General features: G+C 34.4%; 1 protein-coding gene across 1 annotated transcript; it reads right to left on the minus strand.

Moving 5' to 3' along the window:
- Positions 1-2,261: 2,261 nt before the first annotated feature.
- On the minus strand, positions 2,262-15,344 carry LOC149246387 (cysteine-rich receptor-like protein kinase 43). Its single transcript, XM_089457896.1, has 9 exons — positions 14,887-15,344; positions 14,685-14,760; positions 14,037-14,567; positions 9,319-9,455; positions 8,996-9,203; positions 8,666-8,900; positions 6,650-6,785; positions 6,242-6,454; positions 2,262-2,623 (listed from the first exon to the last, which is right to left on the minus strand). The coding sequence occupies exons 1-9, from the start codon at positions 14,995-14,997 to the stop codon at positions 2,543-2,545; spliced, it is 1,728 nt and encodes a 575-aa protein (XP_089314022.1). The 5' UTR covers positions 14,998-15,344; the 3' UTR covers positions 2,262-2,542.
- Between the last annotated feature and the right edge of the window lie 12,025 nt (positions 15,345-27,369).

Raw genomic sequence — 27,369 nt, forward strand, 5'->3', positions numbered from 1 at the left:
TCAAGGGTTGATTTTAATATTTTGTTGTAAAAGTATTGGTTTGATTTTAATATTTTGTTGTAAAAGTATTGGTTATCAAGTATGTGGGTCTCAAAAGTGTTGCAATTTTGATGATGGACAAATATGTGAAAAATTGTTTGAAGTGCCACTGTTTGATTCTAGGGTTGATTTTAAGTTTTTGATGTAATAGTGTAAGTTGTTGTTATCCTTTCAAATATGTAATTTTGACCTCAAAAAGAAAAAATGTGATTTTATTGGCATAGAATTTTTATTTAGCGGTTGGTTTTAATGTCTTTGTTGGTGATAATACGAAGTTCGTAGGAGTATGGTTGCAAAAGGCGATGTTATTAGAATCACCATTTTTTCATTCAAATGTTGATGTTGCTACTTTTGACCCAAACGTAAGGGATTTTAGAGTTAAAAATCTCGTTTTGAGGTCATAGTTCTCATCAAGTCGATAACCATATTTTGAGTCTTTATATAGTTTTTGACAAATAACTTGCCTTTTTTTTCCAAAAAGTCCTTAGTAAAATCCATGTCCACATATTTGTGATATGTCAATGCTCTATTATGTCACTTCTAAGACAAAAAATTTCTAGAGTGTTTCCAATATAACTTAGGGAATAGTAATCCTAGACATATAAAGGAATGTTAGATAATCTTTACCCATATAGATGTTGAAAAGAGTGAGTCTTAAGAGGGATCATATGTTGGAGTCCAAGGCTTCATACAGAGTTCAAATTTTCCCCAAAACCAATGACTAAAGTTGATGACCCTATCTCTATCCTTTGTTAGGTCAAATATTACTATGACGAAGCCTTTAACACAAGGATATATTCTAAGCTTCTTCCTTAATTTTTAGTTTCTAAGAGCATAAAAGCACTAGAAAATCCACTAACAAAGGTTCGTAAGCTTAGACCAAAGAACAATGAATTTGCATATCAAACCATTATCTCTTTATAATGTTGCTTGCTCTATTGTGTCCTTAGTTATAGCAATAGATGTCACTAAAGTTTCATTGACCATGTGAAGTGGAGAGGGTTGGAGTTCATTAGGGTCCCCCTTCAAAACAACTTTACAATAAATTTTAAAGGCCACAAGTGCTTCACCTTGTTGACCAATATCTTATCACATTCATTTATAAATGGGGTTTTTTAATTGTGAAAAATAGAATCAATATATTATCAAAGGCTATAAAAATGGGTATCCAGTGAAAATAGGGAATATACATTCAAAATAAGAGTTATTTTTATTAGAGACATGCATTAGGAAAGGGTCCAACAAAAAGATTTTGGGAAGCTTTTATCAATATTTAGAGCGATTAGAGATTTTTTTTAATATTCCATGAACACAGGTATAAGTTTAACTAAGTAGAGACCTTATAAAACAAACTTGCTTTATTGATAACCAAAATAATTTTGGATGATATGAAAGCTATACACAACTTTTGGAATAAAAAAAACAACTTTATGATTATTAAGGAGATTATCTATGAAGTTACAATAACTAATGCACTGGAAGAGAAAAAAATAAAAATAGCACTTTAAACTAATACCAAACATACCATTCTCTACATTGGCTAAACACTTTAAACTAGTAACAAACATGTCATTCTCTATATTGGCTAAACGCTAATACCAAACATACCATTCTCTATATTGACTAAACACTTTAAACTAGTAACAAACATGCCATTCTCTATATTGGCTAAACTTTTGGAATAAAAAAAACAACTTTACAATTATTAAGGAGATCTATAAAGTTACAATAACTAATGCACTGGGAGAGAAAAAAATAAAATAGCACTTTGAACTAATACCAAACATACCATTCTCTACCTTGGCTAACACTTTAAACTAGTAACAAACATGCCATTCTCTATATTGGCTAAACGCTAATACCAAACATACCATTCTCTATATTAACTAAACACTTTAAACTAGTAACAAACATGCCATTCTCTATATTGACTAAACGCTAATACCAAACATACCATTCTCTATATTAACTAACACTTTAAACTAGTAACAAACCTGTAAAGAATTATGTAAAGAATGGACTAAACGCTAAGGCTAATCTTAAATGCCACCCTCCATATCTAACCTCCTAGAGATATGGAGCAACATTTTTCTTTTCCCATGCAAACCTTTTCTCATTTTATCTAAACTAATTAACCCAAATAACTTAATATACCACCATTTTGCATTTAAATTAAAATTATATGTATGTTCCAAAATCTCCTCTTCTTGGATAGACATTTTAAACGTAACCACAAAATGCTTTATGCAAATAAACGCACGAAATCGACCGTTAAAATGTAACCATTTCACGAAACTGTTCAGATTTTCTATAACGTGCCCGTTCAATAAAATCACTATCAACAAATAATAAATAGAGGGCTTCGTAAACATCTAAAATAGCCTGAAACAGAAGTGTTCAGTTTTATGTAATTGCATTTATACTCTTCACTCCTGGATCTTTCAGTCAATTACACAGCATCAATTTTCACATTCTAGGCTCGCCATTTTCCACCACCTTGCTGTCACATGCCTCCATCCACAGGGTTCACTTTTGTCCTTCGCACATTAGAGCCTTTCACTTTTCTCCTTCGCACATTAGAGCCCTGGATTTACAAACATTTAGAGGTGAAAGAAATCATATCACCGTTCAAAACATTCAAATGATTGTATGTGTATAAACCATCCAAGCATGAACGCACAGAGTTCTCCTTGTAGAATCAAAGACAACGGCGGAACAGAAAAGCATTCTTCATTCAAAAGAGAAAAAGCATTTAAATGCAGATGTAAAAACTCAACAGATGAATTCTAAAGTTGCTTAGTGATCATAAATTTATGCTCCCTAAATCTGTGCTCGGATATTTAGGCCGATAGGCCTTCCCATGCATCAACACAATCGTCAACACTTTCAATTTCCTATTGACATCTGGCATGGTTTCCTACCATTTTTGTCCGTCTGCGAAAATTAAATAGCTGTGGGTCCACGTAACCCTCATTAGGTGGCGCCGCATGCTTTATTCGGGAAGGATGCCCAACCTTAGGTTCAGACCGAAGCTCTCATACCGTTCAACGTTCGATGCGCTGCCTCTTTAGGTTTGGGCAGATACGGGGCGGTGATTCGACTGGCTCGCTCCCATGCCTAGGGCCGAAGCTGCGCCGTCTCCAGTGTGCCAGACTAAAGTGATGCCTAATATGTATGTATGTAGCCCCTTCCCAGCCTTCTTTTGTCTTCATTCTTTCCTTAATATTCTTATTTTTTTTGAATCGTCTGGCCCGTCCGATCTATAACAGGAAGTGAAGGATTTGACATTGAATACTGACGATTTCGTTTTAATGGCGTCTGCATAAAGTTTTCTCACCCGGCAATAGAGTTTTTCAGTCTGCCATATTCGGTTCGGCATTGAATTCTTTGAGGTGGGTTTCGATCATTCTTTTCTGGGTCTTTTCTTCTTTTAATTATTGTTACATAAATTTGTCTACTTGTAGAATGATCTACAGCATTAGCTCTGGAGATTAAAGATTTTGATTTAAATTGTTAGAAAGGCGAAATGGGTTGTGGCTAAAACTTGGCTCAGCGGTTGGATCCGTGGCTTTTAACCTTTGGAATATTTGTTTTATAATTTTCTTTTCCCCTTCTTTGTCCTTTAATAATAAATGACCAACTCTGAATTGTCTTTTGTTTTGGTTGTTTTTTACACTTTCATTTGGGTTTTTAGGTTTATTTAAATAAACGATCTTATGCTTTGGAGACTTACCCAGCTGGTTATGGCTGTACGCATGGAGTCCAGGCGAGTCGGGGTTCTCCTCAATTGCTGTTGACTGAATCTACGGAACAAGGCAGCCGTCCTGGCTCCTCAAATAAATCTCAATATCAAAATCAGCAGCAGGATTAGGGCAGTCATCCTATGAAGTGTTTGAGAGCGTTTTATATAATTAGATTTGCTGTGTCTTTCCAATAGCTATTAAATTTCGGATTTATACTTTAGGCAGCTCCTCTAGGTTATGATATAGATATTTACTATCAGTTTATGTTCATTTTGATTTATATTTAATTTGCCGTCGGAGCTATAACAGGAAGTGAAGGATTTGACATTGAATACTGACGATTTCGTTTTAATGACGTCTGCATAAAGTTTAAAGAAAAGTAATTGCATAATAATCCAGTGCAAGAAAACAAGGTTTTCCACAAACCAATTAAGCCTTTCAACCAATTAACATTTCATTGTGTATATATCTACAAATCAAGGATTTTGGGCTCAAATCCCACAAAGCAATTCTATACCTGCTCTTCAAATTCCTTCAAGCTTTTAAAAGTAAAACCAATGAATTATCAATATAATTTTACAATAATAAAAAACAATTAGAAAGCCTTTAGCCAGCTCAAATTGCTCATTGGTTAGGCTTGAACCAACATCTCTTCTAGAGAAATTCAACAATTCTAATTTAATAATCCTATCGGCCTCTCTTTATACCTTTTGGGACAATTGCTAATTATACTTATAGGCCACTTATGTCAACGATGAACACATATTTAATATAATTTCATATAATTTTGGACCACTCGTCACCACCGCTATTTCAGCTATTTCAAGCTGCATTTCACCTGCAAGGCTCTGAGAGAACAGGGTTTACATTGAAGCCTAGAGTTTCTCCTACGTGTGGTAGACATTCACAACTTCCCGCCGTTTTGGTTCTTCATTAACCTCATTTATGAGGACACCAGCTAGAACCTTTAAATATTTTATAAAGCTGTATTCTAACCCAGGGTAGTTTTTGCCAGAAAAACAATGGAAATTCTGGAACTATTTTGATAAAATATGGGGAAGTTTTCGGAAATTGTAATAGTAAGTTTCAAAAATTTTGGTGTTTAGAGATTTTTGATGGTGCTGAATAAACAAGATTTAAGCATTATTACTGTCAGATATTTTTGGGAACAATAAAAAATAGCCAGTGATTTTTGGCAGTGCTAAATTTACTAACCATGTGACAATTTTGTTTTATGGTGGTATTTTTTTTCAAAAAATTCATTAGTGTTTGAATTGTTTTTATAGTGAAAATGGATTCAGCACCATCAAAAATCAATAACCACCAAAAATCTTAAAATTTAACAGCTATAATTCCAAAAATTTCAACCCTATTTTATCAAAAAATCATACTGAAATTTCTATTGTTTTCCAGACAAAATCATCTACTAATTAGAATACTAGTTTTTTGAAAACAAAATCTGTACACAAATTTGCTACAAATTCTATACATATCCCTAAATTTATAACTGCCCCATGCTTTACTCCGAAAAACCAAAACTCTTAACTAAACCTGATATAGATATGCGGAATTACTAAATTTTCAGTTATTAGTTTTATTTACCCCTTTTAAGTTTTCCCTTTTGCCCAACCCTCTTCGCCAAAAGCTCGAAACTGATAATTCGTTAAAACGCAGTGTTATCACCATTTTGACGGTTGTGGGAAACACAAAACAATCAAATACACTTTCACAATGTCATCTGGTTAGCATCTGGTTAGGGTTTTGGGTTGGGCAATCATTAAGTTGAGTCTAAATTTTTTACTGAGGTTTAGATAAAAGTTTTTTCTCTATATATAATGAATTATGGAATAAAATAGTAAGAAATCAATATCTATAAATATCAAGAATGTTATCATAGATATGGAAATTGCAAGGATAAATTACAAGTTTGAGTTGTGGTATGAGGTTATGAGTTTTGATCTATAGATTTAGTCGATAACTAATTTCAAAAAAAAATTAAAGTTTACCAAAATTCGAACCTCAAGATTAAAGTTCAAAAAACCTTATAACATAATTCCACACTGATAAACAACATACTCCTTTCCTTAGGGGAAAAAAAACATACTCGTATAAATAAAACTCATCTCCATCCATCTCCATCGGTGTATGAGGAAAATTATCTCTACTCTCTGTTTTCTTAAACATAAATATAACTCAGATAGAAGTCTTTTGGATTAATTACATAGTTAAGATTTGGTCAACTTTTCCAACTAACTAATGTGGTCTCTATCTTCATGACAAGGATGAACCACATTAGTTGGTTCAAAACTCACGAATCTTAACTATGTGATTAATCCGAAAGACTTCTATCTACATTATAGATCATAAAAATCTTAGATCTAACATAAATATAAAGCATCAAATTTCATATTTGTAACCAAAAGAGTCATAAATGATAGATTAGATGGAGAATGTGATACCGGTGGATTTGTTGGAACTGGTAGTATCAGAGAAGTTGAAAGCATCGCAGTAACTTCTGACATTGGTGGACGGCGCAATGAATCCTCTTGTGTACACAAAAGACCAACCTGAATGCATCTCGACGCTTTCTCCTTATCACATGTTTCAATTATTGTTGGGTCAATCGTCCGCAAAACATTGTCTGGTTTGTCTGGTTTGTATGAACTCCACACCTGCATTTTTCATAAAATATATACATGAAAGAGAGATGGATAATTTTGGCTTTAATTTAGTTTATTGATATAATAAGTATACAGGTCAACAGATGAGGAATTCGTATCAAAATAGATCAGTGAAATCCGCTATCTCATGCTTCGGCTAAAGATATCCCCCGAGGGAAATACAACAACAGTATCAGAGCATCTCACCCATCCTAAAAGCTCCCTCGGTTCAGATGATATCTTTCTTCCAGTGAGAAGTTCCAGGAGAACAATGCCAAAGCTATAGACATCTGTATTTGCGGATAACTGCCCTTCCATAACATATTCTGGTGCCATATACCCTCTGCATATTCAAATTCCAATGGAAGAGATATGTGAAGGAACTTTTAGGAGTTCAGCGATGATTATGTGAAATTTATTTGCAGAAGAAAATGAAGTGCTTGATCTTAGAAGTTAAAAACTAATCAAGAATGTAAATTCAAAAATTTAACAACAATGAAAAAGTAATTACGCCCATAAGCATATATATTGGAATGGGATGAAGGATATATATTGAAATTGGAGAGAGGTTTACATAGAATAATGAGAAAATTTAATCTTTAAATATCATCGGTCATTTAATCTCTATTGAATCATAAAAAAATATTAATTATCATTTTTTTATAATATTATAAAAAAATTATTATTAATCATTTTTTTGTTATTATGATTTTATAACTATTAATTATCATTTTTTTTTATATATAATAGGAAAATTATTAATTATTATTTTTTTTTTTAATTTTTATTAAGTAATGTTTAACTATTATTTTTTTTGTTGAGTTGAGGCTTCTGTGATCCATATCAGGTTTATGAGAGATTTTTTTGGCGTAAATCACAGGTTTCCAACCAAGTAGTGTGGTTCAACCTTGGGACAAGTTGAGAAATATAGGTCAAACTTGTCTTTTTCATTTTTATTGTTTAAATTTTGTTTTTGACTACATATATGAATTCAGCATATTTAAAAACCCATAGGAACTACAATTCTGGAGAGTTCATGAGTCAAATTTGTGATTCCAACAAATCCGGACTAAATTATGGACAAATTTGATTAAAAAATAAGTACCTGAAAATCCTCAAAAAGTCTAACAAATAGCTTACTTATCTGGTTTAACACTAATGGCCCAGAAAAGATTGCACAGCATGACAAAATGTCAGAATAGTGTACCAGCAATCAAAGAATCATGGAAAAAATCGAATTAAAGTTATGCAACCATTGATCACCACTCTCCCATTTCACTTTTGTTTTCTATATTTAACTCTAACAAGTGTCACAGTTTGTTTTAGTTTAGTCTAATTAGATTCACTTTTGTTTTTTATATTTAACTCTAACAAGTGTCACAGTTTGTTTTAGTTTAGTCTAATTAGATTGAGTTCAGTCCAGTCTTACTAGTCATTTATTACTGATATCTCCAATGTAATCTTATTTCACTGTTTATTACTGATATCTCCAATGTAATCTTATTTCACTGTTTTGGAATATTGAAAAGAACAATCTCCATTCCACTTTTTCTTTTCGATTTTTGTCACTTACAACTAAAAAAATTGCGTGACAAAAGTTATATTAATGAACCAGCAATCAAAGACTCGTGAAAATATAGGCGAATTAGAGTTCTGCATGCAAGATCATGTCACATACCTGCATGGTATTGCACTGACAGTAAACAAGAGTCATGCAAGTGAGGTAAAGGTCGAACAGGTAGCAGTCGATATACAATAGGCAGAGTTTCATAAGGGTTGCTTTTGAGAAAAAATCAACTATGAAAGGGCCATGACATCAGTGACACAAACTCACAAAGGGGGTTTGTGTCATGAAATCTATAAATGAATTCACATAAATTCACACTTAGAATGCTAAAAGGCACTCAGAATTACAGTAGGCAAGGTCTTGGGAGGGTTCCTTTTGAGCAAAAATCAACTATGAAAGGGTCATGACATCAGTGACACAGACTCACAAAGGGGGTCTGTGCCGTGAACTCTATAAATGAATTCACATAAATTCACACTTAGCATTCTAAAAGGTACTCAGAATTAGATACTGGTCCTATTAGCATTTATTAGCCATTAACTATTTACCTTATATGTATAGGTAGTCTAAAATGTGAACATTTTCCAGATGCATGCATTCTAATTGTTATTAGCTTTTGCCTGTGTGTTCTCTTGAGAATTGTATTAAAAACTTACGGGGTTCCAACAATCCCTGTGCTGACAGCAGTCCTATCTTCAGGGAAAACTTTAGCAGTGCCGAAATCTGCTATCTTAGGAATTAGGTTCTTGTCCAACAAAATATTACTGGTTTTAATATCTCGATGAACAATTCGCGGTTGAGAATCCTCGTGAAGATAGCATAGCCCACGAGCTATTCCCAGGATAATCTTATAGCGTATGCGCCAATCAAGTTCTTTGCGTTTCTCCGGATCTGTATCCATGCATAAGAGACCAATTCAACACCGAACTATCTAGATTGATACATTACTGATTTTTATCGTGATATATTAAGTGCAAGTGACTCACCGGATAGCCATTTATCAAGGCTCTTATTCGGTAAGTACTCGTAAACAAGGAACTTTTCTGATCCCTGTGCACAGCAGCCGAGTAGATTCACTAAATTCCGATGCTGAATTTTTGCAAGCAGCTTTTCATTCATAAATTCCTTCCTTCCTTGACTAGATTTTGACGACAGCTTCTTCACAGCTATTTGTTGTCCGTCTTGGGTAGTTCCCTGAGAGATTCAGACAAATGCTCAGTATGAAAGGATTTTGTAACATAAATCTTAATTATATTATATGCCCGTTTTCTATATAAACCAGTAGAAGCCTTGTGCTAGCCTGTGTTACCTTGTATACAGGTCCAAATCCTCCCTCTCCAATCTTGTTATCAATGTGAAAATTGTTAGTAGCAGCTACCAGTGCTTCCATCGTAAACACTATTGGACAAATAGTGAATAATGCGTCTTCGACCACTTGCCCATTATCTGTTCGATACAATGAAATATACAATTACATCAGAAAAGATGGGGGCAGAAGGTTTTTGAAGACATTATACGCTTTATGAAGTAAGAAACATTTTTCCGTTTTGACTTTTAGTTATTTCAAAGACGTTTCAAGTTTCAATTTAGTTGAAAACATTTTTGATATAACAGTGTGCTTTTATTTTGTTCAAAAATTTATTGTATAAATAATCATTCATTCAACTGCTCTAACTTGAATCTGTAATCATTTGGTAAATCTCTTTTAGAACACTGTAAAGTTCTGTTCTCCAAAACGAACAGAGTATCTATTATTCTAACCTGAATATCTACTGTATTGTAGCTGTCATGATTCATCGTTTATATTTTTATGTCCCAGATAAATGAAATCCATTCCACAGCCCCAAAAGGACTGGGGTGATATAATCAACTCTGTGTACGCCCATGTAACAGTGTATTAATTCTACAGGCCGTAGTATGTAACAGTATATTAATTCTACTGGCCGTTGTCTACCTAATTTAAGAGTTTTAGGTATATTTTTCATTTGAATTTGTCTCAAATATGATAGAGATTTGTTAGAGGATAAGTTTAGTGGCTAATTCAAGATTTTTTAAGGTTATATATATATATATATTCAAAAATACATTTTAAATAACAAAATATTAATATTCTATTAAAAATTGTTTTATTTACTAAAAATTTCAGACAATATCATTCTACAGAATTTCCAGATATGGTTACTGAGGCATATCATCTAAATCTCGCTGTAACTAGAGGCAACACTCACAAAGGCGGCACTAGAGGAGCATACCAAATACATTCATATTAAGGGCTATATATTGAAAAAGAAATGACATAATATATTGATCATATAATAGGGGTAAAGGGTTTTTATATTGGCGAGTACAAAAATTAGTTAATAAAAAATATAAATAGGTATAAAAAGTGTTAATGAAAAATTGAATATCACCTAAGTCACCGGATTCGTCCTAAACCCCCTGCGAATCCCGAATCCGGCGAATCCGACACGATTCGGTCCGGATTCGTGTCCAAATCACAGAACACGTCGTGTCCGAGAGCTTGTCGCGATTTTAGGACACGTGTCTAGTTTCCAGGACTCACTAAGCTCAGCGCGGGAATGAAAAGGGCATGTTTGCTCATTAAAATTGTCATTTGGCAAGTGATTTGTGCTGTTGGCAAGTGATTTGTGTTGTTGGAGCAAGGAGTAAAGCATTTTGGCAGCTTCATGATCAAGTCTAGGCCCTAGTATTGATATGCTATTCATGGTAATGTTAAATTCTTAAAATAAAAGTGACATTCTCCTTAATTTTCATTTTCATCCTTTTACTTAAATTTTTAACATTACCAGAGTGGTTCCAGCCTCATTGGATTTCATATGGAGAAAGTAGAATTTTAGATTTCATTCAAAATCCAGCAGACTTATCAGTGGTTCAGGATTTTAGGATTGGGGGATTGCAATGTTTCCATTGAATTTTGTCATGTATTAGGGTATGGAACTCGTATTTAATCAAAAGCACCAAACCAAGAGCTTCTGAATATGTCGCTCCCGCTCCCGTTTTCGCTCCCGCTCCCGTTCTCGCTCCTCGCTTTTGCTTCCGCTCCCAAGTAACACTGTTCCTGATGATATGGGTCTGGACACCACTGTTGAGTTGGCATTGGCCAACATGGATCTCAATGATCCAATGCTATAGCCTGTTAGATTTGGGTCAACTTCCATACCAGCGGATGCAGAGGCGACTATGGATACAGCGGAGTAGGAGGATGTAGAGGAGAGCAGTGGGGACCATGATGATGGGGACAGTGATGCTGATTCTGATGCTAATTGATGCCTTGAGGCTTGTATACCTGTAGTTGTTTTATATTTTCTATTTCTATTTGCCATTGGCATTGCACCAACACTACCTATGTAACACATTTTGATTTGATGACTTAATGAGAAAACTACAGTTGTCAGTGTGTTTATCTTACTATCTTGTAGTTGTAAGTTGTCTTTCAGTTATGAATTATGAATTATGATTTAAACTTTTAATAGATTTATCATTTATGTGACCAGTACCACTGACATTTATTTGAATTTTGTATGTACTATGCATGCTAATAGCTATAGATGAAGATCTATGTTTGAAATCAATAAATTTGTATCATTAATTAAAATTTAGGTAAGAAATATGATAATATCTAATTTTTAATATATATGTATATTTTATATATATATATATATAAAATAATATATAACGTGTCTTAACGTACCCTGTTCCAGGGGGTTAGCGTGTCCGAATCCGACACCACAAATCTCGAATCCTACGTGTGACTTAGATATCAACCATACCTAGTAAAATAGAGATTTATAGTTACTAAAAACATATTATCTAAACCTGACTGTAAAGAAAAATACTGTGAATTTATGTTGATTTCCCCTTGACTGTAAAGAAAAATACTGTGAATTTATGTTGATTTCCCCTTCTCTTGACCATCAAATTTTAAGATATTCTCAAATCTGAAATTTTGGATTTCAAGACATTCCCAAATCTGTTGCGAGTTGGATCTGCTGATTATAAGAAACAAAAGGCCGATTTTGATGCCAAGAGACGTGAAGACCAATATCAGCGAGGCCAAGAATACGATGCAAATTGTGGCCAGTCTCCAATACCCAACATCGGCGAAGCTTCCATGTTAGAGCTGTCAATCCAAATAGCCATAAATTTAGAGGTTCAATGTATTTCCGAAGGAATTTAGGATGCTGGTGTTGTCATTCCAGTTATCCCTAAACATAAGGGTATAATGTCATTTCAACTAGCCTAAACTGAGTGGTGTTGAAATATTAATTTCAACCACTAGACCTTATCGGACCGCTTTTTACGAAAAGTGGTTTTCCTCCAAATGCATCCGATGCAATTATTTTTTTACGCGGCTTCTGTACGTTTTCCAAAACAGTTTTTCATCGGGACATAACGTTCAGCAAATAAGGGGCGTCTGATATTGTTCCGAACCGTCCGATTAAATCAACGGACCAGGATCATTTCAACTTGCCTGAAGATTTTTGTTTGACCGCCCACGGGAAGGAATTAATGTAATCTATGTTGTTTCGTAGATTGTAGGTGAGATGTTTTAGTGTTAATGTTTTTTTCATGCACGAACGTATGGCGAATTTAAACACCGGTATGGTCATTTTTGTTATATGATATGCGCAATGTAATATCTAAAAAAACTCGTGTGTTATTGCTTGTGTAGTTGTTTTTGTTTAAGGAGAAACAGGTGGATACACACAGCAGTGAAGAGGGCGAAGGTTGATCATTGGAAATGTAATGCGCAGTAGTGCCAAAATTTTATGCACAGCAGTGCGAAACAAAACCAAGAACAGAGCATGTAATTTTTTTGGGCTGGAGGTTTTTTTGTAATATATATGAGCGTATGATGAAATTTTTCCTATAGCAGTAAATCTATGTAAGATCTTTTTTATTTACAGTAGTAAATGTAAATAAAAAAAATTTACACAGCAGTGTAAATTTTTTTTAAATGGTGGTAGTGTAATTTTTGTTCTGTGAAAGTTCCTGGTGGATCCCTCTGAGAGAGGAAGAAATATGTAACAGGCAGTTAATTAATGAATAGAAAGTTTTATGTGTGTTGTTGAAACTCTGTTCTAAATTTTTTTCGCTTTTCTGTGTTAAGATCCTGTGAAGAAATACAGAGCATTGTCTCTATGTTCAATGAATTTGTTTTTGGAATTTTACCAGAAAAATTCCCAACAAATAGTATAATGCATTTAAGTGGTATAATACATTTATGTTGAGGAATTTAGGTTAGTAACTAGTTTCGATCTTTGTATATAAAGAGACCAGCTTCTCTGTGTAACTGGGAGGGATTGTATTGCTCAGAGGAGCCATACGCCCAGAACTGCTGCGCAGACAAGACAGAAGGTATTGTAACTGGGTTGAACGCCACCGTTTGGTTTTGTGTGCCAATTTAGAGTAATGGCTTTTGGTAGGGAAAAGATAGATTATTACTGGTTTGAATTTGTAATCAGGGTCAATGAGGAGATTGATTGTAATGTTTGTGCAATGGGATGTTTAGGGAGGTGATTAACTTTAATTTGGAAAACTAGAATTAATTTTAGAAAATAAATATTGAAAAAAAAAAAATTGCTATAGGTTTCAAAATAAAATTTGAAATCAATTTCGAAAATGTTATAGGAGTAAAAAAATCTTTTACTGGTACCATATTAAATAATAAAAAGTTAAATATGAAAAGCATTTTTGATTAGATTATCCAATTTTTATTTACATCTATCTTAAATTTCAAAATATTTATCACTACGAACGTTATTAACTTCGCCATAATTATTGTAATAATTCTTTTAAAACAAAAATAATTCAATGATCAAAAAATCCCAATTAATATTTTACCTATCTAAAATCCCGTAAACCATATAATCTTATCATCATCCTATTAACAAGATTCTCTAAAAAAAAATTCTCCATTATGATGCTAGGATGAATGCTGTGTACTAGACTCTATTTCCTTATTAGTTAGTAACTCCTTTTCAGATGTGTGGAAGGGTTTTTTACCTTCGTGTCGGCCCGAATTCTGCTCCTCCTGTGTCTTCAGCGTCTTGTTCTGCATTTTGCTCTGAACCACTGCTGCATTGTCATTCGACTTACCACCTCCATCGTTACCCGCATTACCAGCTCCATCGTTACCCGGATTTTGTTCTGTCTGTTGCTTCGGATCCCTGGGCTTCTTCCTCTGCATTTCTCTCTGAGCCAACGCTGTATGTTCTTTCTTATCACCACCGACATCTTTGCCTGAATTCTGCTCTCTGTGTTGATTTTGTGTCTTGGCCTCGTTCCTCTGCATTTCTCTCTGAGCCATCGCTGTATGTTCTTTCTTATCACCACCAACATCTTTGCCTGAATCCTGCTGTTTGTGTTGATTCTGTGTCTTGGACTCTTTCTTCTGATTATTCTGAGTCACTGGCCACAACTCTGTATGCTTTCCACATTTCTTCTGCAACTTCTTCAACAAGACATCAGCAGACACCAGTGTTCCTGTAACAGTCGCCTTCTGCTCGCCAGGATCGATACTGACGGTGTGCACAGCTGCAACAACGAGCCATATGGTTAGTAAATATCCATAACAAGATTCGAAGACGCGACCTGCACTAAAGAAAACAAAACTAATTATGTGCAAACATGCGAGATCGCAACGATTCTTACCATCGATGTTCCGCAGAACTCTCTTGACATTTTCCTGGCATCCCTCGCACGAACAGTGAATCTTCAGAATCCAAGTCTGCAAAAAGGAAATACGACGATTGGAAAAAACGTCATTAACTCCCAAAAAGATCCCTATGAAGCCCAGATCTACGAGCATGAAATGTATTCACTACAGAATAATTTTTATTTTTTTTCAGAACACCTGGATTGTAGGACGGTTGAAATCTTCGTATTCTGCGATTCCTCCGGACTCTGAGAGATTCCCAATTTGACTGGGAATCGTACCTCGTGGATGGGAGCCAGAATTACCCATGAGATTCTGAATAAAACTCAACAGATATGCCCGGAAAGCTTTGCACACTGATATTGCCGAGCCCCAAACCACTGCCGCTGCTTGGCGCAAGCCCTCTTTTAAGTACTTGGAGTCACAGGGGAATCCACCTCCGCTGAAAAAAACTACTATGTAAGAGAAAATAACAATGCAGAGAGAGTCTCAGTTCTTTTTTTGGTTCTTCTTTTTGTTTTGAATAACAAGGTAGAGAAATATGACAATCAGTCTGAGATTATTAGTTCGATAAGTAGTCCAGTGGGTTGAAGCCCTGTGCCAAACTAACTAGTTCAATTCTGCTTTGAATCCATGAGGGCCAGGCACCAATAAGTGAGTTCACTAGGCATCAGGAACCTTCCGGTGTGCTGCTTAACAAAAAAAAAAAATGTTGTTTGGTCTTCATTCTTTGGAAATTCCTTGACTTTAACACATCTTTGTAAACTAAAATAAATTTATAAAGTAAACTTTATTATTTTTAATTTTTTAATTTAATTATATTTAACTTTTAAATATTTTAAAATTGGATGGTTTTAGGTGAGTTTTTGGCCATTTCTGTCATATTTCAGTGATTGGATTCTGATTAGATTTTTGTCATTTAAATTATTATTTTTAATGTATACATTCTACAAATTTAATAATTTAAAATTATAATTTTCTACAGAGTCTCAATCAACTGTAAAGGGTCAGTCATTTGTTCCACCGAAAAGCATTCGTTGTAAAGGGTCGGCCATTCGTTCCACTGAAAAGCATTCGTTCATTTCGTGGAGCCTTCTCGTTCAGTTAACTCACATGATTAATATCTCCACGTGGCAAAGCATCTCATCCATCCTCCAACTGTAATGGTGTGCGCTCTTTCTTTCGTGGACGCAAAGCAAAGTATCCAGATGTTTTTTCATCTGAGTTGTCTTGGTCAGAAAGTCCACAAACTTTATAATACTTTCTCCTCTCTTCAAAAGTTGGGAAATTTTTAGAACTATTTTTTATTAATTTGAAAAATGTATGGTGTTATATTATGATTGGAAATGTATGATGGATTATATTATTTTATTAATTTAGGCGTGAAAATATATTTATGAAATTAACTAATTTAATTATAAATATAAATGTTTGTTCACTTGTATTTATGAAATTAACTAATTTAATTATAAATATAAATGTTTTTCTGTTTGGGGTAGCTTAATTGGCAATGGCCTTGGAAATGAAATCTCACAGGAAGTTTTGGGGTCAAATCTTGTGCTATCCCCGGGTGAGAAGTTAGACATGATGAAGATGTAGTCCTAGTGAGATCTACCAAGATATGAGAGAGATCAACCAAGACATGAGAGAGGAAGTTTTGGGGTCAAATCTTGGGCTATCCCCGGGTGAGAAGTTAGACATGATGAAGATGTAGTCCTAGTGAGATCTACCAAGATATGAGAGAGATCAACCAAGACATGGGAGAGGAAGTTTTGGGGTCAAATCTTGTGCTATCCCCAAGTGAGAAGTTAGACATGATGAAGATGTAGTCCTAGTGAGATCTACCAAGATATGAGAGAGATCAACCAAGACATGGGAGAGGAAGTTTTGGGGTCAAATCTTGTGCTATCCCAGGGTGAGAAGTTAGACATGATGAAGATGTAGTCCTAGTGAGATCTACCAAGATATGAGAGAGATCAACCAAGACATGGGAGAAATCAAATCTAAGGTGCAAACTTCTTTTAAAGTGAGAAGAGATTTAGTCACTCTCTAGGCTTGGTAGATCTAAAATTAAGATGGATCTAATCTAGTTTTAAGATACAACTTTATGCATTATTTAGCTCATTATATATTTAATAAATATTGAATTATTAAAAACATCTATAGCATACCATTAACTATTTTAAAATAGCATTTTGAGGAGTGGTGTTGGGTGTGGAGCCTGATTATCTTCTTTATTCAGAGGTATCACTGTGTTGGACACCAATTCGTAATGTGGCAGCAACGCTGCCTGTAAATGTGCGCCGCCAAGGGGGTCTGGGGGGGCGACGGCGGGGGATCGGGGGCAACACCCCCGGAGCTAAAAATAAATGTAAAATTTCCTTGTAAAATTGCCTTGTAAAATGTTGTAATTTTGCACGTGACGTGCATGACATGATGGCTGGGGCGGATGGCTTTCGCTCCCCCCAGCCAGGATCGATTCCTGCGGCGGTGGTTGAGGCCCCGCGCTATGGTGTATTTGTGACGGCTATGCCGTAATTCTGCTCATCTGCTGGCTTCGGCCAAAATTCTGCTCATCTGCTGGCTTCGGCCATATGTAAATTGTAAAAAAAAATTATCTGCGGGCTTCGGCCATATGTTGATTTTCCCTCTGAAAAAAATGTTGTAATTTTGTAGTCAATCTGGGTCATTAATTAGGTGGAAATCTGACAGTAGAAATTATGTTTAATTTAGGGTTTTTTGCCCTAGAAGGCAACCCCTTGCTATATATGAAGGAATTGTATTGTGTATGTGTAGGTGTGTTTTCTGAGCGAGAAAGAGAGAGGAGATTGTGTGAGAGCGAAGAGGGAATTACAGCGGATCTGTTGTAACTTGTATCTCTTCATTTTGTTGGATAATATAAAAGGAAGGATTGGTTGTTTCTCTGTGGACATAGCCCAAATTGGGTGAACCACGTATATATGTGTCTCTCTTGTTTTATGTGCTTTCTGTGTTTATATTTCTGCAATATTTTATGTGTTCCATTGCTTTGTAATATATAATTTTCTAACAAGTGGTATTTCATTTCTTCTTAAGAGTGGTATGGGCATCTCTCTACAAAACCAATTTTCTTGTCCAAATGTCTCCTCTTAGTTTTTAAATGTGAACATAAAAGGAGGACGAATACATATAGAGTTTGAAAATTTAAATCAAAAGGGAGGATGCATATTTATAGAGCTTGAAGATATGAAAAAAGAGGATGATGCACACATATATAGCTTGAAGATCCAAGAAAGAAAGGGGAGAATGCATATTTACAGTGTCAACCAACTTGATACTCAACTTTAGAGAGGTAAATTAAGATTTAATCAATAATTTCCGATTTGACATTGAGAATGGGTGGTACATTTATGGGTGTCTCCTTGTCTTGCTCCAATTTGTTACATGTTTGTGTTGATTCTGGAATTTTTGTTGCATATCCACATCTCCAAGGGTTTCTCAGCTACAATGAATTTCACATTTTACACTAATTTCCCTTAGCTGTAGAATTTATTTATTTATTTTTCCATATGCTTGATTCCCATTCTTTGAGCAATCAAAAGATACATGTCTATGTGCCCAAAGACATGTTGATTCATGAATGCAGAGTGTGTTTTGGTTGCATTTCCGCATCTCCAAGGGGTACTCTACTAGAATCCATATCCCACATTGCACTAATTCCCCTCAGGTTTAGAAAAATATATTTCTACGTATGCTTGATTTCGATTGTTTGAATGATCAAAATATGTATGTGCATATTCCCATAGATGTGATGATATATCAACTCATATGTGTTGTTTTACACTTTCTTATGAACATTTATTTAATTTATGAAATTCATTGCATAAATCAAAATTACTAAAAAGATTTACTAAAACTTTATGTTTACTTCCATGCTTTGATCCCTTTATTATTCTTATCACTTAATTCAATCTAGCAAGAACAACATCTATGCAAATTACCCATTAGTAATGGGTTGGGTGGCAAAAGATATCATGCAAAACAAATATGTTTCACTTAATGTCTCCCACCACCCCATCCTCATAATATGAGGATGAGGATGAAGGTGGAGGTAGGGGGCAATATTATGCAAAACAAATATGTTTCACATAATATCTTCCCCCCAACCCAACCCTCATAATATGAGGGCAGAATACGAGGGTGGGGTTGGTGGAAAATATTATGCACTACTTGGGATGGGGGGAGATATTGTGCAAAACATATTTGTTTTGTATAATATCTTGATAATATCTCACCCTACTCCTACCCTCATATGGGTTGGTGTGGGGGAAAATATTATACAAAGCATATTTGTTTTGTATAATAAATCCATGTACCCCATGTTTCACATTAATATCTCCTCACACCCCACCTCAAGTTCGAGGGTGCAAGATATATGATGAAAAACATGAGGTGGAGAGAGATATTGTGTGAAAAATATTTGTTTTGCATAATATCCCTCATCACCCCTTGCATAATATCTCCCACCACCCCATATTTTTCATTATATCTCCCCTAGCCCCTAAACAATTCAAGGAAGATAGTTATAAAAAAAAACATTTTTATGTTTTATTTACATAGCAAATTGACCCTGTTATAATGGGGCCTTTGCCATGAAAATAAACAAACTCACAAAGGAAAAAGAAAATTAAAAATAGATATATTGTAATGAACAATTTTATTTCTTTTAGAATAACACTATAGACATTCATTATTTACAAACTTCTCAATTTTTATATTTACATTTGATTTTATTTAATGTATACATACCCCATAATTATCATTATAATTGAACACTTAAAAAGTTGGTAAATATATATTTGGTATTAAAGTTTGCAATCACCCAAACTGTTAAATATATATACTAGGTATTAAAGTTTGCAATCACCCAAAATGTTAAGAAGAAAAATCTACTAGAACAGTTATTGTAAAAGCAAATATTTAACTAATTTATTTTTTATTAAAAAATAAAAAAACAAATTAGTTGGGGATAATAAATTTAGTATAATGAATGTAGAAATATCATAGAATAAATATCAACTAATAAGAAGTACGAGGAGAAAACAACATATGTAATGCAAAAACTAAACAAACTTGCAAGTTGGGATATATATGAGAATGGATCCATACTGGTGAAACTGATCTACCAAAGAGTTCAAATATTCAAAATAAAAAATAGGAAATTTGGAAATATCTCTCACATCCAATCGCAACCTAATTCTTTAAGCCGTGCTTCTCATTTTCAAAATGTTTTCGACTTTCCAATCTCAGTCTCAATATATCTTGTATTAGCTCTGCAAACGGTACCTTAATGTCATTATCTTAATTGGATCATTATATTTTTTTTCATCCATCTCGATGCATTTGGAGTGGAAAAAGTGGAGGAATCAGTTCACAGGACCATTTTCACTGGTAGGACCCAGTTTGGCGAAACAGGGTCTGAAACCTTTCGGGAGCGTTTTGAGGCATCAAACGACGATTTTTGGGGGTAAAACTTTTATTCTTAAATGTATCACCTTTTCATGTTATTCTACACAGAAAGTTTTCCAACAGCGCAAAAATTGCGTTAATCGGAGTCTGTATGCAAAATTTATGTCACTCAAAAGTTGACCTTTCTGTTTTCACACCTATAGTTCGGGAAGATGTCACGTCAGCCCCCATTATTCATGGAAAAGGGGCTAGCCACATGTTTGTGATGTAAAAGACTCTAGAAGAGTAAATTTTTGTAACTCTAGTTAAAAGTTGATGTAGTCAAACTTAACCACTAGTAGGCTATTGAGTTGTGTTATAACTGGGCCATTAGGAGGAAGAAGCATTCCATTCTTTCGAGAGTATTTTGTCCCATAGTTGAGAAAAGATAGCCACGAGAAATAGGAGGCTAAGAACATAGAGAGGACATGTGCATTATAGTAGCCCACGGGCCACAAACATTACTTCTTTGTATCTACAACCATATTTCCAGATAGAGAAAGAGAGAGAAGCGGCCTCACCTTTCAGTTGAGTTTTCTCTCGAAAGGGTTTCCTAGAGAGCATATCCTGTGTATTATGTGTGTGTGGGATTATTTTTTCGTTCTCTACTTTTCTTCTTGATTTACTTTTACATGCATGCACTAATTACAGTTAATTTTACAGATCTAGAAATGATATAAAACTGTAATAGAGTAGAATCTCATATTTTTAATATAATATTATCAGATCCGTTGTGACGAACTGTCTAGTGGAATATCCACGACAGTTTACAGATCATTTCAAGGGTGCTTTTTGAGCTTTATCATTAACCGCTGCACTATCAACCTAAAAACTCAAAAAATAGTAAAAAGGAAAGATTGGTCTTCAAAAAAGATCCATGTGATGTTATATATTGATTGAAATCGAGTTTATGTGATAATCACGAGGATGGTTGCATGATCTCCTATGCCACATGTGTCATTTGACTAATAGTTATGTATTCACATGAAATGTTTTATGAATTAGGTTTTTGGGATCATTTCTAAATAAAGTGCATTCACAAAAATATGATATGTCATTGAATTACTTCATATTGGGAGTAAGAGGCGAGATGTCCCGTTTTGACCATGGACGGAGTGAAAATTCCCTGGGGTCGCATACTTTTTGAGCCTAATCAATATAGGCTAAGCATGTCATTTCAGGGTGTTAACAGTCCACCTCAACCACTCGGTCTACCCTTACTTGACAATTAGCTTCAAAGTTGCCATTGAAACACTTTTTTTTCAAAAACAACACATAATAAGGAAATGTTGATGGAAAATGATGTGGTTTTAATAATTTATACGTACATGAGATAACCAATATTCTCCTAAAGTACATAGAATTAATATGAAGCAACTAATATTAATATAAAGAAGCTAGCATTCTTCTAAAATACATAGAATTGATATAAAATAATGATATAGGTACAACTACTATAGGAAATCACAATGAAGGTCTTCCATTGTTCCTATATTTGATGTTACAATCAATCCATTGATATGTTTAATTGGTTGTTTGTTGATAGATTAATGCTACTTTATGGATTTTGAATCAATATGTTCAATTGGTCATTCATTAATGTTACTTAATGGATTATGAATAGGGTTAGAGAGATGGAAATTGGAAATAAGGCTAGGAAGCTAGAAAATAATTCATGGGGTTACCTGGTTACACCAATTTAAGGATTGGTATGGCTACATAGGTAAGAGGCTCTCTACTAAATGCAAGTCTATAGTTATATTAATGCTCGCATGCATAGAGACACAAGGAGGAAATGATTAGGAGAGTGCTATCCCCTTAGATACTATTGAGATAATGTAAGACCCTATTTCCTTGACCAATTTGTTGAACACTCAAATCCCCTTGGATCAATGATTCCACATTCATAAAGCATGGCACTATAACAATTTCAATGTATGTGTCACCCCTTCAATTAAGAAGGAATGTCATTTAAAATAGGGATATTTCTAGCCAAGTTTCCATTTCCCAACCATGATAAGGGGCATAGATTTATTTCATATACTCAAAATGTAATAAAATACAAGCCAAAGAATATGGATCCATTTTGTCAACAAGTCCCATGTGGTGGCCCATACCAAACAATTAAGGAGTGTGGAATGTTGAAAATCCACCAGGAACCCAGATAAGGAGCAAATACCTTAGCCAAATTACAATCAAAGTGGTCAACTACACTCTCATATACATCTTGATTCTGTAACCTTATCATTAACGCATGTTTTAAATTTTCTACCTACATCACACATATCTAAAGTCATTTTTATCACATAATAAGCTTCATCACTTGTTAATAGAACTAGGAAACCCCTAGAACAGAAATCTATTAATTTTCATATAGCTTGGCATTATAGTATGTCCCTTATAGATTTAGTAATTGATATTGGCAACATTGATCCAAAATTTTATTTTTCATTATGTGCTAGTTGAGGGTTTATCCATGGAATTCTATGATGTTTGATGTTGTTGAGGAGGATGAGAAGAAAATTGATGCAGGAGCATCATTCCCATGTCATCCATTTTGATTAGGCCTAAGGGGGTCATGTGATATCCAAAGAGAAAAACATTTCCCTCCAATCTAATTTACAAAATTAGGAAATTTGATGTAAACACAAGTTTCCAAATTCTAGAATAATTTGGGTGGTTAGGTTGTTTTGGTGAGTTGGTGTTTTGTCCAAATGTGCCTTTGTCAAAATTACAAATGTTAGGTTGATGTATCTGTAGAGTTAGTAGAGATGTCTGAACATTTGGTTCTGTTAATATATTTTCTCATTTGTAAAAAGTATACAAGTGTAATATATGTGTAGTTGTAGGAGGGGATTTTAGGTGCAAAGAAAATAAGAGTTAGTAGGGGAGAATAGAGCACACAAAGCTCAAGGAGGAGCATAAGAACCCCTACATAGTGTGAATGGTAAACTATGTAATCCTCAATGTTATTAATGTTTAATGACTGAGAATTGAAACTGAGTTCGTATTAAGAACAAGTGATTCTCTTGGTATCATGTTTGGGTTATGATTACAAATGTATCTTTGCCAATGGTTTATCCATGGATATTAATTCTCTTTTGCAGTAAAACCCTTTGGGAATTGAGAAGTGACTAGAGAGAAATTGAAACTAGCCAAAATATTTGAATAAATTCCTCGTGGAGGAGAGAGTGAGCCAAGGAGTGAGATTAAAGAGACTACTTGTGGAGGAGTCAAAGAATGTGCCCAGCTCATGGTTAAAATCGGTAAAGGGGTAAAAATTGCTACACTTAGATCCTGAGATGGCTGGTAAGTTAACCACTGAACAAACTTTGTTAGAATGGTGATTTAGTATGTAGTAAAATGGTGAAAATTTTGATTGAGTTGTTGAATAAACAACCTCACAATTTCAACCTCTGTAATTTAAACTATGTATGTTGCTCATATGATAAATTCAATACTTAAAGGTAGGATTTTTTAGATTTAGTTACTTGTTCTTAAATCATGTAAGCAAGCCTCTTCTTTAATGAAGTCAAGGTCCAAATTCAGAATGAATCTAAGTGTATTAGAGTCTATCATGTGATAGGATGATGAGCCTATCATATATTTGCATGAGTAACAACTAGAAATGTAGTTTGTGTGATAAATTATAGTTGAGTATAACAAGAAATGCTTTGTGTTATTAGTTATAGGAATTTTTAATTTCCTGTAACCACATACTAAGGGAGTTTATGGCAAGCGAAGATTGTTGGTAGTATTATAACATTACAAGCAGAAAAAGGAATTAGAACCTTAGAATGGGGATTGGGGAAAGAACCAAAATCCAGAGGAAGTGGAATAACGTAGAGTAAGGATATTCCTAGCCAAGCAATAAGAAGATTTGGAGGAGAGCATCCCAAGCATAATAGAGCACTAAATGAATAAGAATTGCGGATTTTAGTGTTGAGGAGACTTGACAAGGAAACATGGTATTTTGGTTTTATTTTAACCTAGTGAAGAAGTTGACAACTGCAGGTAGCATTAGTGGAAGAAAATATGGTGCCATTGACTACAATTAGAAGAGATATAATAGAGAACAAGTGATGTTATTAAAGATCATGGAAAATAACATTAACAAGATCCAACTGAGGTTGGAAAGGAGGAGGACAAGTGAATTTCTCAAGAGGTGGGTAGTAGGTGTAGAATCCCATAAGATAAAGGAGTGCTTAGGAGGATCTAGAGGAGAGAACTACATGAATACTAAAAGGCTAAGCTATAGGGAAGGCTTGGTGAGGTATTGGGGTAACAGGTTAATGGAGAATACTTGTTACCAGGGCTTGATTGCGACTCACGGTGAGCCACAGGAAGTTCATAGATAAGGAATAAAAACGGCTATCGATGGTCTTTACAAAGGTTCAAGTGCATGCCACAATAGAGGAAAAGAAGACGCCAAAGCACATGGAATAAGGGGAAGGATGAATCAAGAGGAATTTGACAATGAATTTGTTGAATTAAAGGAAAGGCTTAGCATAGTGATGTAGTTGCTACAAGAAATTGAAGGAGACCAGAGACATGGCTGGGTGTTAAGGAGGAAAAAGGTCAAATGGATTATTTTGCAAGAGAAGCTAAAGCACAGTTTGAGTGTTTCATTAGAAAATAAAGAACTCAGGAAAATTGAGTATGAGGGAGTGAATGTGTGCCTCTGTGAACCAGAACAAGGAGCATTCCTAGGTGAAAATGATGGTGAAGATGAGCAAAGGAGATTGATGGAATGTCTCATGGATTGTGTGAAAAATGAAAAACAATAGAAAAAGCTAATGATAGAGGATGACACTAGAGAACCTTGTGATTTTAAATTTGACAAGGTTTTTGTGAATGCAGGTTTTGTTAGTAATGAAGGAGGAAACTCATTAAAGGTTGTCACAAAATAAGAAGATAAGGTAGAATTGTCTCTAAGAGACAAAGCCAAGGAGGATTGAGTGAATGAAATGAAGGGAAATAGATTTGTGATAATGAAAGGGAATGTTATTCCCAATGAACATGCAATGAAGGAAGTTGCATATGCTAAGGTAATGGGTTTACCTTTAGTAGATAAGACTTTGCTTGATGAATAGGAAAGTATGTTGACAGGTGGGGAGTAAAAGGTTGTCTTTTATGACAACAACAGAGCTCAATAAGAAAACAAGGTTAAGGAAGCCTTCATCAACATTTCAAACCCAAATAAAGAACATGGTAAAGAAGCATCGAGTGCATATTATGGTTTTTCCAAAGAGGCACAAAAATTTCAATTGAGAAAGTTCCTACATAGGAAAATTCATACGATAATAAACCAAATATAATACTAAAGCAGGAGGTATTGATGAGTCAGAAAAAGACCTATGTTATTTGGAATTTTGTCACTAGAGATGAACTATTTGATAATTTTTTCATCAACAACAGATCAATGAAACTGAGGCACACAAATATTTCCAACAACTTATTGATGATGTTGATTATTTTTATAGTAAGGGTGTTTACCACATGGATTTAAAGCTTGGGAATATTCTCCTCAATTCACAGGGAAACCTGAAAATATTATATTTTGGATTAAGTGCCTTACCCCAACAATTAATGGAAGATGGACTCTTGCACATGATTGGTGGAAAACCAATTTCTATGGCACTTGAGGATTTTATCCATAAGGGATATGTTGGTACATTAGCTAAGGTTTGTTCTTGTGGAGTTATGTTAATTGTGTGATTTCTTCCATTTGAAAAAGATGGCCTAACAATTCTATATAGAAAGATCAATGAGACATATTTCTCAAGCCCAACATGGTTTTCCCCTAGTACCCTGATTGGTGAAAAGGAAATCTGGAGGAAACAATGCGGCTACATAATTGATGGGGAAATAAATATTTTACAAATTTACATGAAGCAAGAAAATATTCAAAGAGGGAGGAACAAAATTCCAACTCCTTAAGGAAAGGACGAAGAAGGCATTAGATATGGTAGAAGATTATTTCATTGGCATATTGAAGGAAGAAACAATCTAAGGAAGGACAGTTAAAGAGAAGGGTAGAGGGAAGACTTTAGAAATAGAACAACCATTTGAAGGCAACCTAAACTGGTGCAAAGCATACAGGGTCCTAAAAGAGGATGTGAACCCCTACATTGAAGCAAACATACAACTTATCAAACAAGAAAGGACAGTTCAGGAAAATAGCAGTGAAGGAGAACCCAATCAATGGTGCATAATCACAGTGAAGTTTTTGTGAAAAGAATATGTGACAATGATGATTTTCCAAGGTCCCATGAGTTGTAAAACTAAAATCATAGTTGATATGATTTTTGTAAAACATATGGAAGAGCATAAATTAGTAGCAAATTGGGTATATTATGTTTTGGTTAAAAAAAAACCTTTATATAATGGTGGTAGAATGGGAACAATAATGACCAAAGAAAAGGTCATAATACTCCAAGGGAAGGAGGTAAAAAATAGAAGAATAGAGATAGATGTAAAGTATTTATCAAACAAAGTGATAATACCACAACAAAACATGGTATGAGAACCTATAACATTAAAGATAACAACATAATAATTGGAACAAGCCCATGACTAGGAACAACACAAAGTATGGTATCTAATAATACTACAACAAATATGACGACATATGACCAGGAGGTCATTAAATTTCCACCTAGGGAGTCTAATGTAGGAGAATCAACACCAGACAATCCATTTTGATTAGGCCTAAGGGGGTCATGTAATCTTGAAAGGGAAAAACAATTCCCTCCAATCTAATTTGTACAAAATTAAGCAATTTGATGTAAATGAAAGTGTCCATATTCTAGAAGAATCTAGGTGGTTAGTTTGTTTTGGTGAGCTAGTACTTTGTCAAAACGATAAGTGTTAGGTTGATGTGTCTGTAGTGTTGGGATAGATGCCCAAACACTATTTTTTCTTCTATCTAAATATTTTCTAATATATACAAAGTATGCATGTGTAATATATGTGTGGTGGTAGGAGGGGTTTTTAGGAGCAAAAAATAAGAGGTAGTACGGGAGAAAAGATCACACAGAGGTCAAGGAGGAACATGAGAGCTCCTGCACAATGTGAATAAACTATGCAATCCTCATTGTTATTAATGTTTAATGAATGACAATTGAAAATAAGTTCTTATTAATATACTAGTGATTATCTAGGTGTCATGTTTGGGTTGTGATTATAGATGTA

This window comes from Pinus tabuliformis, chromosome 7, assembly GCF_031772625.1.
Source record: "Pinus tabuliformis cultivar Carrire ecotype Pingquan chromosome 7, CPIR1, whole genome shotgun sequence".
Taxonomy (NCBI): domain Eukaryota; kingdom Viridiplantae; phylum Streptophyta; class Pinopsida; order Pinales; family Pinaceae; genus Pinus; species Pinus tabuliformis.

Bases quoted from the DNA above. Each gene is read 5' to 3' on its own strand.
- LOC149246387 (XM_089457896.1), bottom strand. From the start codon at position 14,997: ATGGGTAATTCTGGCTCCCATCCACGAGGTACGATTCCCAGTCAAATT. The intron at 9,456-14,036 runs GTAAAAAACCCT...TGTATCGAACAG, and splicing joins GAATTCGGGCCGACACGAAG to ATAATGGGCAAGTGGTCGAA. The intron at 8,901-8,995 runs GTGAGTCACTTG...GCATGGATACAG, and splicing joins CCTTGATAAATGGCTATCCG to ATCCGGAGAAACGCAAAGAA.